The sequence below is a fragment of the Augochlora pura genome, chromosome 7 (genome assembly GCF_028453695.1).
Source record: "Augochlora pura isolate Apur16 chromosome 7, APUR_v2.2.1, whole genome shotgun sequence".
Lineage (NCBI taxonomy): Eukaryota > Metazoa > Arthropoda > Insecta > Hymenoptera > Halictidae > Augochlora > Augochlora pura.
The window spans coordinates 2960328-2971825 of NC_135778.1; the positions used below are offsets into that span (position 1 = coordinate 2960328).

The following is an 11498-nucleotide window of genomic DNA, read 5'->3' on the forward strand; positions in this document are numbered from 1 at the left end:
CCGCTCACGTTGGTCCGGCCTCGAACGTTCTTTACTTCTGAAGTAGCATATTATGTACATAGAAGAAACGATACGCAATTTAGATACGTATCGTGCGACGGGCCGCGAAAGACAACGACCGTTCACGCTGATTTAATCGCAGGAAGGAGATCGAGAGAGTGGTTGAATAATGAGCCGGAGGCGTCCGGCGGCGATCAGTACAGCCACCACCTGACGATCGGGCCCCACGGAGGCGTGGACTGGGTCCGAAGATTGGGCCTCGAACCCGGCGGCAGGAAGTCCAGCGACTCCGAGATCAGCGGAGCTGGCAGCGTCAACGGAAGGACGGACAAGCTTCCGCATCTTCATCGATCCACCGACTGCATCGTATCGAAAGAGCTCGCCTCGTCGTCGGACAGCGATCTCCTCAGGTGTGCATTTCACGCGTGTCTTTGATAAAGACACTCGTCGCTTTCTTTTCACTCTGTTAAAATGACAAAAGGAAAAAAATAAAGAAACAAATCTTTTTCAACCCTTACATCTTACATTCTGTAACGAGAATTTAAAAAATACTTGTTGTAGATCTGTAAGAAACATTTTCTTTATTTTTGTTGTTATTGCAAGTAATGGAAAAATTAAAGAAAGTACATGGCCGCCACTGTACGTATTATGTTTTACATTTCAACCGAACAATATCAAGATATTACTAAAAATACGATGCTTCGCACGATAGACTAAACAATAAGACCTTAATGTATAGATACAAAGGTGGATTAGCGAAGACCCTCTACCCTCCACGATGAAAGAGAATCGTCGACACGAGCAATGGATCTTTATTTTGGCAGGCTAAATTTTTAGACATTTTTCTCGGGCCACTTGTTGAACCTAGTACAAGTAACTAGTTAACTTAACTACGCTTCTAGGAAGCTAGAATTTAGATAGTGTCGTAGGTCTAACGGAGATTTCCTTAACCAAGATCAAGCATTGAAGATCCCTAGCCAGATATAGACAAATATGTTAGGTGGAGTCATAAATAACTTCCAATACAATCGAGTAGAATCTAATGAAAAAAAGAAACAAACTGTATGTCTGATAAAGGAACGGAAGTTATTTATGACTGGACCTAAATAGATCGTCACAATTCAACAGTAAAAGGATTCCAAAGCAAATGGACTTTTTGGTTTAAAGGTCAGCTCCGCCGTGGACGATGGCTCACAGAAATCAGAAATTCCGTTTCTCTCCGGACAGGGAGAGGGAGCGGGAGAAGACGGAGAAACAGCAGTACCTTCATCATCATCAACAGCAGCAACAACTGCAGCAGCAACAACAACAACAGCAGCAGCAGCAACAACAACAACAACAGCAACAACAACATCATCATCAACGGGAGAGCCGCGACAGCCATAGACAGCACACGTCCCACTATTCCGAGAGGGACAAGGACTCGAGCGGCCGATCGGACTCGAGCAAAACCAGCCAGGAGGAAGAGAAGCCGAACAAGGAGGATCAAGAGGCGAAGAAGACCCGGGTGAAGCAGAGCCTGATGAAGAGGGCGAGGTCCGTCGCGATCTTCTCGCTGAAGCTGAAGGAGCGTCGGGCAAGGGAGGCCGAGCTCAAGGCGAAGGAGGCCGAGAAGGAGGCCAGATGGCAACAGCCGCAGTCATGCGTCGGTGGTGAACTCTCCTGCATCCCCATAGACAAGCTTATATCCGTGGATGACATCGCAGCCATGGAACTACGCAGACTTAACCATTAGCCGCTTTCTCACCTTTCCTTTCCGTTTCGTTTCACAGGCTACGTAGAAACATTCGCGTCTGCGCCAGTGATACTCTCGCTATGATACGAATGTTGCTCTATCGCGATACCGAATCTTCGATCTTCTCTAAAACTGTTCGAAAAGTAAACCAACCGACATGTGCGGTCACGAAAACGCACGACGGATTCGTACGAGTTATTTAGCTCATGCGATGGCCAGAGCACGAAACGTTATGGCCGTCTTTTAACACGTTCACCATTCAATCGGGTTCCCTGCGATTCGAATCTTACTTGTAGATTGCGAATCTTTATGTAAAATAAAAACTTCTTTAACTCTATTGTTAAGGACGAGAATGGATGCAAATGTATTTCTTCCTTAATGATTTTAATAGTCCGAAGAGAAAATAACAATATTACTGAATGTTTTTGACCTGTTTATGTTTCGTTATTTTTTTAACTTAAGGTAACTTTGATATTTTCGTTCCTATGATAATTTTTAATCGTCGATAGGATTAGCGTTGAACATTGGACATTTCTTTCAACTGATTAAGGGACTCCATTAAACGGCTCAGGCTTTTTATGCAACCTGAAACAGTGAAACGTACATGAGAATTTCAGAAGTCTAAACTGTTTAGCGTTGATAACATGAACGTGTTAATAGAAGCCCGTATCTACGGATTGACTTACGAATCTACCTCCAAATAAACGCGAACACTTCGATTAATTGGAATTCGTATTAATATCAGATTGGCCGGTGATCGATCGTAACGTTCGATACGAAATTCTGCTTACTATGTGTCTATCGATCCTCTCGAAATTCTTATCTGTGTAAAAAACCGCAAAACTTAAAAAAAAAAAGAAATGTGAAACGATCTCCGACGTATCGATAAACAAAATGTTTTCTATGGATTTTTATTGGTGTTTTAAATGAGTATCATTTGCGTACGCGAATCGCGCGCACCGGAGAACGCGCGTGATAAAAACCGTTTGAAACGAAAGAGGGGCGATGCAATACGAAAAACAAAGACAGCGAGAGAGAAAGAAAAACGGAAAGCAAGACAGAAAAAGGAAAGATATAAAGGAAGAAAGAAAAACAAAAGAGAGCACATCAATGAGGACGAACAAAGAAACGGCGCACAAACGTAAATTGAGACGTTACAGATTTTAGACGTCGTTATATAGAAACCAGTTTAGCGTATCATCTTAAAAAGTCACAATTTTGGTAGATTAGTTGGTACCATGGTATCGTAGACTATAAACTGCGAGAAGGTTCGTGCCATCGACGCTACGTAACCGATTATTTTCGCGATCGATTTCGTTGGTATTTATGAGACGTGAACAGAATATTACGGGACAACAATTTTGCCGATATTCAATCAGTTGCGCCCGATCCGACAGCCGATAGCGCGTTTCTATTTTCCCCTCCGACCCCCGAAGCGAATTAATTTTTGGCTAACTATATTTTCTTGCCGTCGATGCGTATTTTTCTCACGTTCCATTCAGTTACCATCCATTTGGCTGTACTCCTCATCCGTGCGTTTGTGTTTGCGTAAAGATCGAACTTACAATGACACGCGGTAGGGATGACCGCTGTACTATCGAAGCGATGATAATTAAAAGACTCGCGTCTTACCGATTACACCTGCGATGCGAGAGTCGACGAGACAGAGTGAACAACAGGTCGAAAATAAAAAAGAAGAGCAAGCGATGCAGGAGAGGCCGCGTTAACATGTAAAGAGGAAGTCGCGGCGAACGCGACACACTGTTACGACATTTGTAAAGTATAATAAACGACCGATGCTAACAGAGGCAGTCGCCCGGAATATCGATCCGATACGGGGCAGGAACGGTACAGAGGTCCCGTTGTTGTTGCTGAAGTATAAGTTGTTATTTAATGTTATCTAGATGTTTATGGGTTAACGAACTTTTGCTAAATAGATCTCTTCGGAAGTCTCTACAAGTATAAACACGGTGCACCGCAGTTCATTACATACGTACACTGTCCACACACGGGCGTACGCGCGCGTGCGCGCCCAACACTGACACGTGCACGACGAACGAGTCGATTGGAGGAGCACTGTACACGGAAAACGAAAACATCACGACGATATTACACCGTTTTTCGGTTTTACTTTTCTTTTGGGAAAGAAGAGAACGGCGAGGTGAAAATTATCGGGAAGAAGGAGAAACATATATACGGTTCTGTTGACAAGCGACACATCGTAGGAACCGTTTTTGTATATAGCGAATTGTTTAATGAGCCACGCGTATAGATTTGGTTCCATGGCCTAGCTGACGTCCCCGTCCGCAGCTGAAGTAGCGTTAGTCGTTCACTGAGGCACTTTCTTACGTTCGAACTTTTTAACGACCATCACCATGACTAGCTAGCGATTAGACGCCGCGACGACGTTTGAGCACTGTTCAAGCAAAAACCAGTATTTTGCATCGTACTGTAGCGTGCCCTTTGGGAACCGCGAGACTAGAATCCGCGAAGTCGATAGTTTAGTCGCTTTTCGTAAGGCGAGGTTTTAAAAATGTCAGCGGAACGCATCTATGTTTGTTAGATGTTTTGTATAAAACAGGAACTGAGCCAATAAAAACATTCTACGAACGAACAACATTTTCTTCATATTCCGTCCCAGATAACACGAAGAAGTCCTCGAGAGTCGTCTTAAAGCCGTGTCTGGTGTACGATATTCGGGACGTCTTTAAGACGTCACACAGCCAATTTTATTTTCTGCTTCCATCGTTTATATGAAAATTGTATTTTAAAGCACTTGTCTGATTTAGTTAAAAAATATTATAAAACATAAAAATATACCTAGGAGATACGTTTTTTAGTTCATTTATGTTTTTTGAGAAATTTTGCTTTCATCACAGCATTTCGTGCACAATCGATAATTCAGGTTCTGATACGGAAAACCGAGTTAACTGTAGCAAGAAACGCGTCAATTCTCCGATTGTAATTGTCCTTCGAAATTTAAAAATCAAATGCGGCGCCAAAATCGACAGACAACGATGGTTGTTTCATTCGAGTGAAGTAATAAATCATTCAAATGAAGCTAGGCGTCATAATGAAAATGAAATAGGTTATTTATTCATAGAATTTCTTAATCACGTAGGTTTGATTCACGTCGTGACGATGATTGTTCTTAAATAGTTTACACGATATAGAATATAATTCGTAAGTAACGCGTGCATGTTGTAAACACAATCCAATTGTATCGAATGCGCTGCCGCGCAGAATCACAGTGTAGCAGACACCTCCGTGACGTGAGTGTGTCTCGTTGGGCTGAAAATGATTCGCTCTGTTATGTTTTCGCGTAAGTTTTTCCACAATAGATTTACAACCATTTACAATTTCATCGAACGAGCGAAGTTACGAACCGATAAAATAACAATAATTCCATACTCGTTGTGATCGATTGTTCACGAATGTATGCATGCATTCCATACACACTTCATCGTAAGACTATTTTATGCCGAATCCTATATAACAGTTTGTATTGCATAAGATGTGCTTATTCAAACAAGGGAAATTAACGTTATGTCCGCGTCTGTTGACGTGAACCGTTGCATCGAGTTGAATTGCAACATGTTTCATAACCTCCAGAATTAGAATATAAACCCATCACGGAAATAAAAAGAGAAAACAATGTTTCGATGTAATTGATCTTTCTAAATACTACAATGAATGCACTTGATATATTCCATGAAAACGAACATTTTCATGTTAATTCTACCAACATTTTAAATGTACAACAATATCCTTTGAATTTTCAGCCACTGTGAGTCAGGGCTTATTGTCCCTGATTCGCAATAATGTAGCTCTTTCGAGATGTCCTGCAGCTTTAACATCTCAAACTAGAAGTATGGCTTCCAATCTGCCAGAAAAGCAGAAATGGAAGTCTTACAGTCCTTTCCAAGATACCAAAGGTGTAGGAGAGTATGCCATGGCTAGATTAGACGATCTTCTGAACTGGGGACGTAAGGGTTCGATATGGCCAATGACATTTGGTTTGGCTTGCTGTGCGGTTGAAATGATGCACATCGCTGCACCCAGATACGACATGGACAGATATGGAGTGGTATTCAGAGCATCTCCAAGACAGTCTGATGTTATCATTGTTGCTGGTACTTTAACAAATAAAATGGCTCCAGCTCTGAGGAGGATATATGATCAAATGCCTGAACCACGATGGGTCATTTCGATGGGAAGCTGTGCCAATGGTGGAGGCTATTATCATTACAGTTACTCTGTTGTCAGAGGATGCGACAGAGTTATACCTGTGGACATATATGTGCCAGGTAATACATTTAATACATATACAATTGTGTACTTGTCTACTGAAAGATTGTAATAATATTTGTACATGTTGTAATACTTTAGGATGTCCCCCGACTGCAGAAGCTTTGATGTACGGTATATTGCAGCTACAGAAGAAAGTTAAGAGAATGAAGACAGTTCAATTGTGGTATAGAAAATAATGTGTAGGTACCTGAGTTCTGTAGCAATTTATGTATAAAGATTTGTGTTATTAAAGTATGAAATGTAATTAAGGTGAACCACTGTAATTATAAACTGGTTTCCATATTAACTGAAAGTGGTAATTAACAACATATTTTTACGCATTTATAGGTCATACAAATTCCTGAAAAATAAAAGTATTCATCTCTCATGGAAACTGTTATCATTTTTAGCCACAAAAGGGTTCTAGAAAGTAATTTTTTGTTACAATAACGCATAAAAAGAACAGTAAAACATTCTTAGAGACATGTAATTAATTATATTCTTCTCATTATTTTATTCTTTATTATTTTCACTATTTAAAATATGTACAATATCTTAATTTAAACGAAGCAAAGAGTTAGGCAGAACATCTTTGCTATTCAGCTTACCACATATTAAGGCCCCTTTATTTTTTCTTCTTTATATATTGCTCTATCTAATACTAATTACGATTCTGTTTATTTTAATTATACATTACATACATACGTTGCTTAATAAAAACACATCAACTGATACGTATACGATAGGTACACGGTACTTCTGTAAAAAAAAAGCCAACCTGCAACCTATTGTATCTATTACTGCATTATATCCATGTACAAGAGTACACTTTTTATGAACATTTATGTCTATTATGTCCACAGCCCGAACTTAAACGCCTACTTGGGTCATTTAAGAGCATAGTATGCCGGAAATATTATCATTGTTCTATTGATCATTTTTCTTTTTCCAATGATTCATAATAATGTTTAAATTTAATTCAAATTTAACTTTTTGTGACTATTTTCTTTTTCGAGTATAAATCGACCACAATTTCATACTACAACAGGTTAGATTCAAATTGTTGCAAAGGTCAATTAAGTAAATATTTGTTAATGTACTACGTAAATCTAAAAACGTATGAGAATTTTAGATTTGGAAAAGTATGCGAATGAAGTCAAGGTGTAATCATAGAATACTAATGTTACGTTTCGTTTTATTATGTCCTTTGCCTGCAGCATCGCATCTGGACGAATTTGTTTTCTAGAGAGCAAATGATATGTAAAAGAAGAATGAAATTCGGCCAAAAGTATTGTGTCCTTTTTTTGTAGAACGTCATTAACACTTATTGGCGTACTTTTAATATGCCTCTCGATACAAACATAAGTAATAATACATACTCATAACCCCTGTTACTATCTTTACAGTATAAATTAAACTTAAGCTTGGTTTCGAAAAGTCTTTGTGCGGTGGTATAACCATTACATCAAAGAAATGTCTAATTCCCATTCAACCGTGTGCTGGTCCGACAATCTCGGCATCAGTGTTGTCGTTTTTTCTTTTTTCTACTTTTTGCTTCTCTTGGTTCGCAGATATATAATTACAAAAGAAGAAAACAAAGAAGTTCAAGATAATTTACAATATACAAAATAATAAAATATATCAAAGTTCTATACATATGTTCATCTCTTGCATATCCTCTGTGACGTAGAAAACAACTACAGTAAATTGTTTGTACAAATCTATGTATAATATAGAATCTTTATGAAACTTCGCAAATAATAATTTGTGATTTATAGTACCCTTGAAAAAGGTTCGAATAATAATCAGCGAGTTTGGATACTGATCGATATCCATAGCAAATTAAATTAATTATCTCTGATTTTGATCACGATTCCACTTATTAATCTTTCATGGTACGATCGTTAAATTCATTAATTTCCACGTAACACAGAGCTCCGGCTCTTTGCGTTTTCCAATTTATCGGTACCTCTAGTCTTGTTTTATTATTATTCCTTCTGTAATTTAACAATAAAATTGTACAAACCTAGCACATGTCTGTGCTCCACCAAAATATGTTACACGTTTCAAATTACACTCGTTAAATGTAAAAATTTTGAATAATATTAAAGAATGGCTTGTGATGTGGAAGGTGGTGGATTGCTTGGTAAGGCTGGCACTGCCCCGTCAGTCCACTGTATGAGAGAGTGCTCACCCATTTGTGTGCTTTGAAAATGATCTTTCAATAACGTTTGCGAAAAATTGCAATGCATTTGATACGCTTCACTTTCACGATTCGGATCTCCACAAATTCTGTAAAGATCTGGAAACCAGAAAAATCATGGTCAATATTTTTTATGCTCCAACTTGACACGCGTAAAGTAAATCTACTAAAACATACGCATATACCTTTCAAAATAGCAGTAGCCCATAATTGTACATGCACATCAGGTATTTTAGAAGCTAACTGCATCGCTGGCGTAACCATATTCATAGATTCTCTGCTATTTCCTAAAGAAAGAAATATATGTCCTAGAAGTACGAGACTACACGACGTAAGTCTGTTCAAATCTTCGGAATTCGCCATTTTTAATGTTTCACGGAGATATCTCCTGAAAAACAATTAATAGATTTCAGCAATTATGATAACTGGTAACAATAAATTATTAGCTGCAATACTACGATTAAATTCTTACTTCGCTTCGTTGTATCTAGCTCCAAAAAACGCTTGAAGACCTTGTACGTAGTATGCCGCTGCTCTTAAAGAATGCGAATGAGATGGTAAAGATTCAGGGTTTATTCGTTCTAGCAAAGCACCTAATTCATTATCCCTTTTAGTTCTTAGGTATACTATTGCCAAATTTAAATTCGCAAAAGTCCAAAGCTCTCTTTCTTGTGACGTCTAAATGAAATAATCATCTATAAATTATTCCATAAACAACAAATAAAATGATTTCGCTTATGTTTACAATTTTACCCTGAGAGCTGCTGTAAACTGTGCTTCCGCAGCCTCCATGCAATTCATTGACATTGCATACAATCCTAATAAAGCGTGTAACTGCGGCCTATGACCTTGAAGTAACCTTGGCTGAGTTCTACAAAGTTGACACGCTTGAGAAATTTCTGCTAGAGCTACACTTTTATTTCCCATTACAAGTCGGCACATCACTATGTGTTCCAACAACATTAATTGAAAAACAGAGAGTATAGGTTTGTTATCAGCACCTGTAAAAGAACGCGGTAATTGAATTCAGTTTAAAATTATAGTGGAACATTTAATGTGTACCTATGCTATATTTACTTTTGAGTTTCTCAATTTGGGTTAATGCTTTATCCGTATATTTTTGAGCTTTGTCCATGTAACCAGCTTGCATTGAATGCATAACTGTTACTAAATATACCAAAACATACAAATGGTCCTTTGGCATCCATATAAACATATCTCCAATGTTCGAGCCTGTAACCACTTCATCGGCTGGCCAACTAGGAGACATTATAGTTTGTATACTCTGTTGTAATTGTTTCAGGCATGGCTTAACACTTTTCACCTGAATTTGAAAATTTATGATAAGGTTTAGAAAAATCAAATGTTTCTGTAAAAAAATGACAACGTAACAGTGCTTCTTACTCACCTGGCCTGCCATCAAGTAATGGCAAACTTGAAGTACCAAAAAATATACTTTTAAATACTCTTTCTGGTGCGGGCTACCCTGCCAATTTTCTACATGATGGCCTGCCGAATTTAAGAGAGTATGAACTTCATTAAATTTCTTGTCTATTAATAAAAGCATACATCTGCTCAATAAGAACAGAACTCTTGTATAACTTGCATTGCTAATATGAGAGTAATCGACGCCTACAGCAAGTAAACTACTTGCTGCAACAAAATCTTTTTCCGATGCATGTATTTGCTAAAAAAAAAAACGATACAAGATTAATTTGTTTTCGATTTATCTCATGAATTTATTCAAAATTTATTTTATTACTCACTGCAAGTTGGAAAATAAGTCTACAATGCCAATACACATTGTGCTGAGAAAGTTCAATAGCTTTCCTTAATATTGGCTTACTGAGATTTGGTTGTTGCTGTTGCTCGTATAGCTCTGCGACTACACTTGCTGCTTCAAACTTAACATCATCGAAGGTGTTTATGTTTTGACTTAAACGCCACTGAAATTCAATGTAAATTGTTAAACGATCAGGCTATATTTCTATCATAATATAATTAACTACTGTTCCAGTAAAGTCACTGACACATCGATGTGATTTTGATCGTTCTTGCGTTACATTACCGACACTACCAAAATAAAAAGAAAGGTTAGAATCGTCGCAAAACAAAAATACGATTATTTGCAAGAGATATACGATAATAATTACAGACAACACTGAAGAACGCTAAACATAAGTAGTTATAATACAATTAATATCGAGACCAACCGCTTGTTCTAAATGAGACCGCGCCAAATCGATGTTTTTGGTATGCGTGAGGAGGATGTTACCAAGCTGAAGATGAGTACGCGCCTCGACCCTCGGGGGTGGCTTAAAATTGAAAACCGCCTGTAAACACTGTATGCACGACTTAATATTCGGCGGATTCGACGTTCGAAAGTTTTCTGCTAGCCCTAATAACGACAGATACCAAGCGTCCTGCGAAGACGCCATTTTGACATTTCACAAGCAAAATCTCCAACCGTGATAACACACGGTCACTGGTTTCTAACCAACAACTAAAGAACTCCCGCCACGAAACACAATGAAAACTGTATCACTGTCCCGAACTGTGTAGCCGTGATCACGGCACGATTTACAATTTCGCGGTGTCCTGTCGAATACGTTTCCCCTGGAAACCGCTATGTTGCGTAATGTTTACATATATATGTACATGCAACACGACATTTTCTACATTATTGGCTCGCATTTTTTACGCGTGTACATCAAGCTTTTTCGCTAGTAGTAAACCCGAACCGTTAGCGTCACGTGAATGAACCTATTTCGACGATCCACAACGTTGCACATCTTAATACGAATTATTATAAATAACGATGAAAACGGTATTCGATGGAATCGTCGTGTATCATTGTATCGGATATAGGTAACTGAACCAATTAGTACATGTTTCTCCGACCTGAAAGAAAGTAGATTTGAAACAAAAATTTAAGAGAGATCCGAGCACTGCAGGAAGCAGATAAATGAAATGTAATCAAATAAATGCGCTTACTTAAATTTTTTTAATTGTACCGTGGTAATTTTCTATATATAGGAATATTTACGAATACACAATTCTACTGCAACGAATTGAATCGCGCTAAATTTGTACAATGGCGCCGCTGCTTCGAGCGCCACGTTTGAAATTTGACGATAATTTCTTTGCTATACGAAATAATAATTTTAAGTGGCTCATGTTGATCCATTATCAAGATTCATCTGGTATAGAATCTTGATCGCGGTTTTTCTGGAGTACAATCGATGTTATTCATACATATTAAGCTGGCTT

At 38.3% G+C, this 11498-nt stretch overlaps 3 protein-coding genes across 9 annotated transcripts in view; 2 read left to right on the forward strand and 1 right to left on the reverse strand.

Moving 5' to 3' along the window:
• The window catches only part of Wwk (anoctamin 8 white walker), a 43578-nt gene extending 39226 nt beyond the window's left edge, over positions 1-4352 (forward strand). For all 7 annotated transcript variants that reach the window (XM_078187732.1, XM_078187729.1, XM_078187735.1 and 4 more), the window contains 2 exons: positions 143-410; positions 1168-4352. In XM_078187732.1, coding sequence (XP_078043858.1) covers positions 143-410; positions 1168-1735 — 836 coding nt within the window. In that variant the 3' untranslated portion in view covers positions 1736-4352. The remainder of the gene's footprint in view (positions 1-142; positions 411-1167) is intronic.
• Positions 4353-4896: 544 nt separating this feature from the next.
• Positions 4897-6332, forward strand: LOC144473655 (NADH-quinone oxidoreductase subunit B 2). The gene is made up of 3 exons (XM_078187737.1): positions 4897-5057; positions 5518-6042; positions 6125-6332. The coding sequence occupies exons 1-3, from the start codon at positions 5033-5035 to the stop codon at positions 6220-6222; spliced, it is 648 nt and encodes a 215-aa protein (XP_078043863.1). The 5' UTR covers positions 4897-5032; the 3' UTR covers positions 6223-6332.
• A 187-nt stretch (positions 6333-6519) lies between these two features.
• On the reverse strand, positions 6520-11102 carry Mau2 (Mau2 sister chromatid cohesion factor). The gene is made up of 8 exons (XM_078187736.1): positions 10442-11102; positions 9995-10174; positions 9637-9915; positions 9306-9552; positions 8982-9229; positions 8701-8906; positions 8414-8616; positions 6520-8327 (listed from the first exon to the last, which is right to left on the reverse strand). Exons 1-8 carry the CDS (start codon positions 10664-10666, stop codon positions 8131-8133), a joined length of 1785 nt encoding a protein of 594 aa, XP_078043862.1. The 5' UTR covers positions 10667-11102; the 3' UTR covers positions 6520-8130.
• Between the last annotated feature and the right edge of the window lie 396 nt (positions 11103-11498).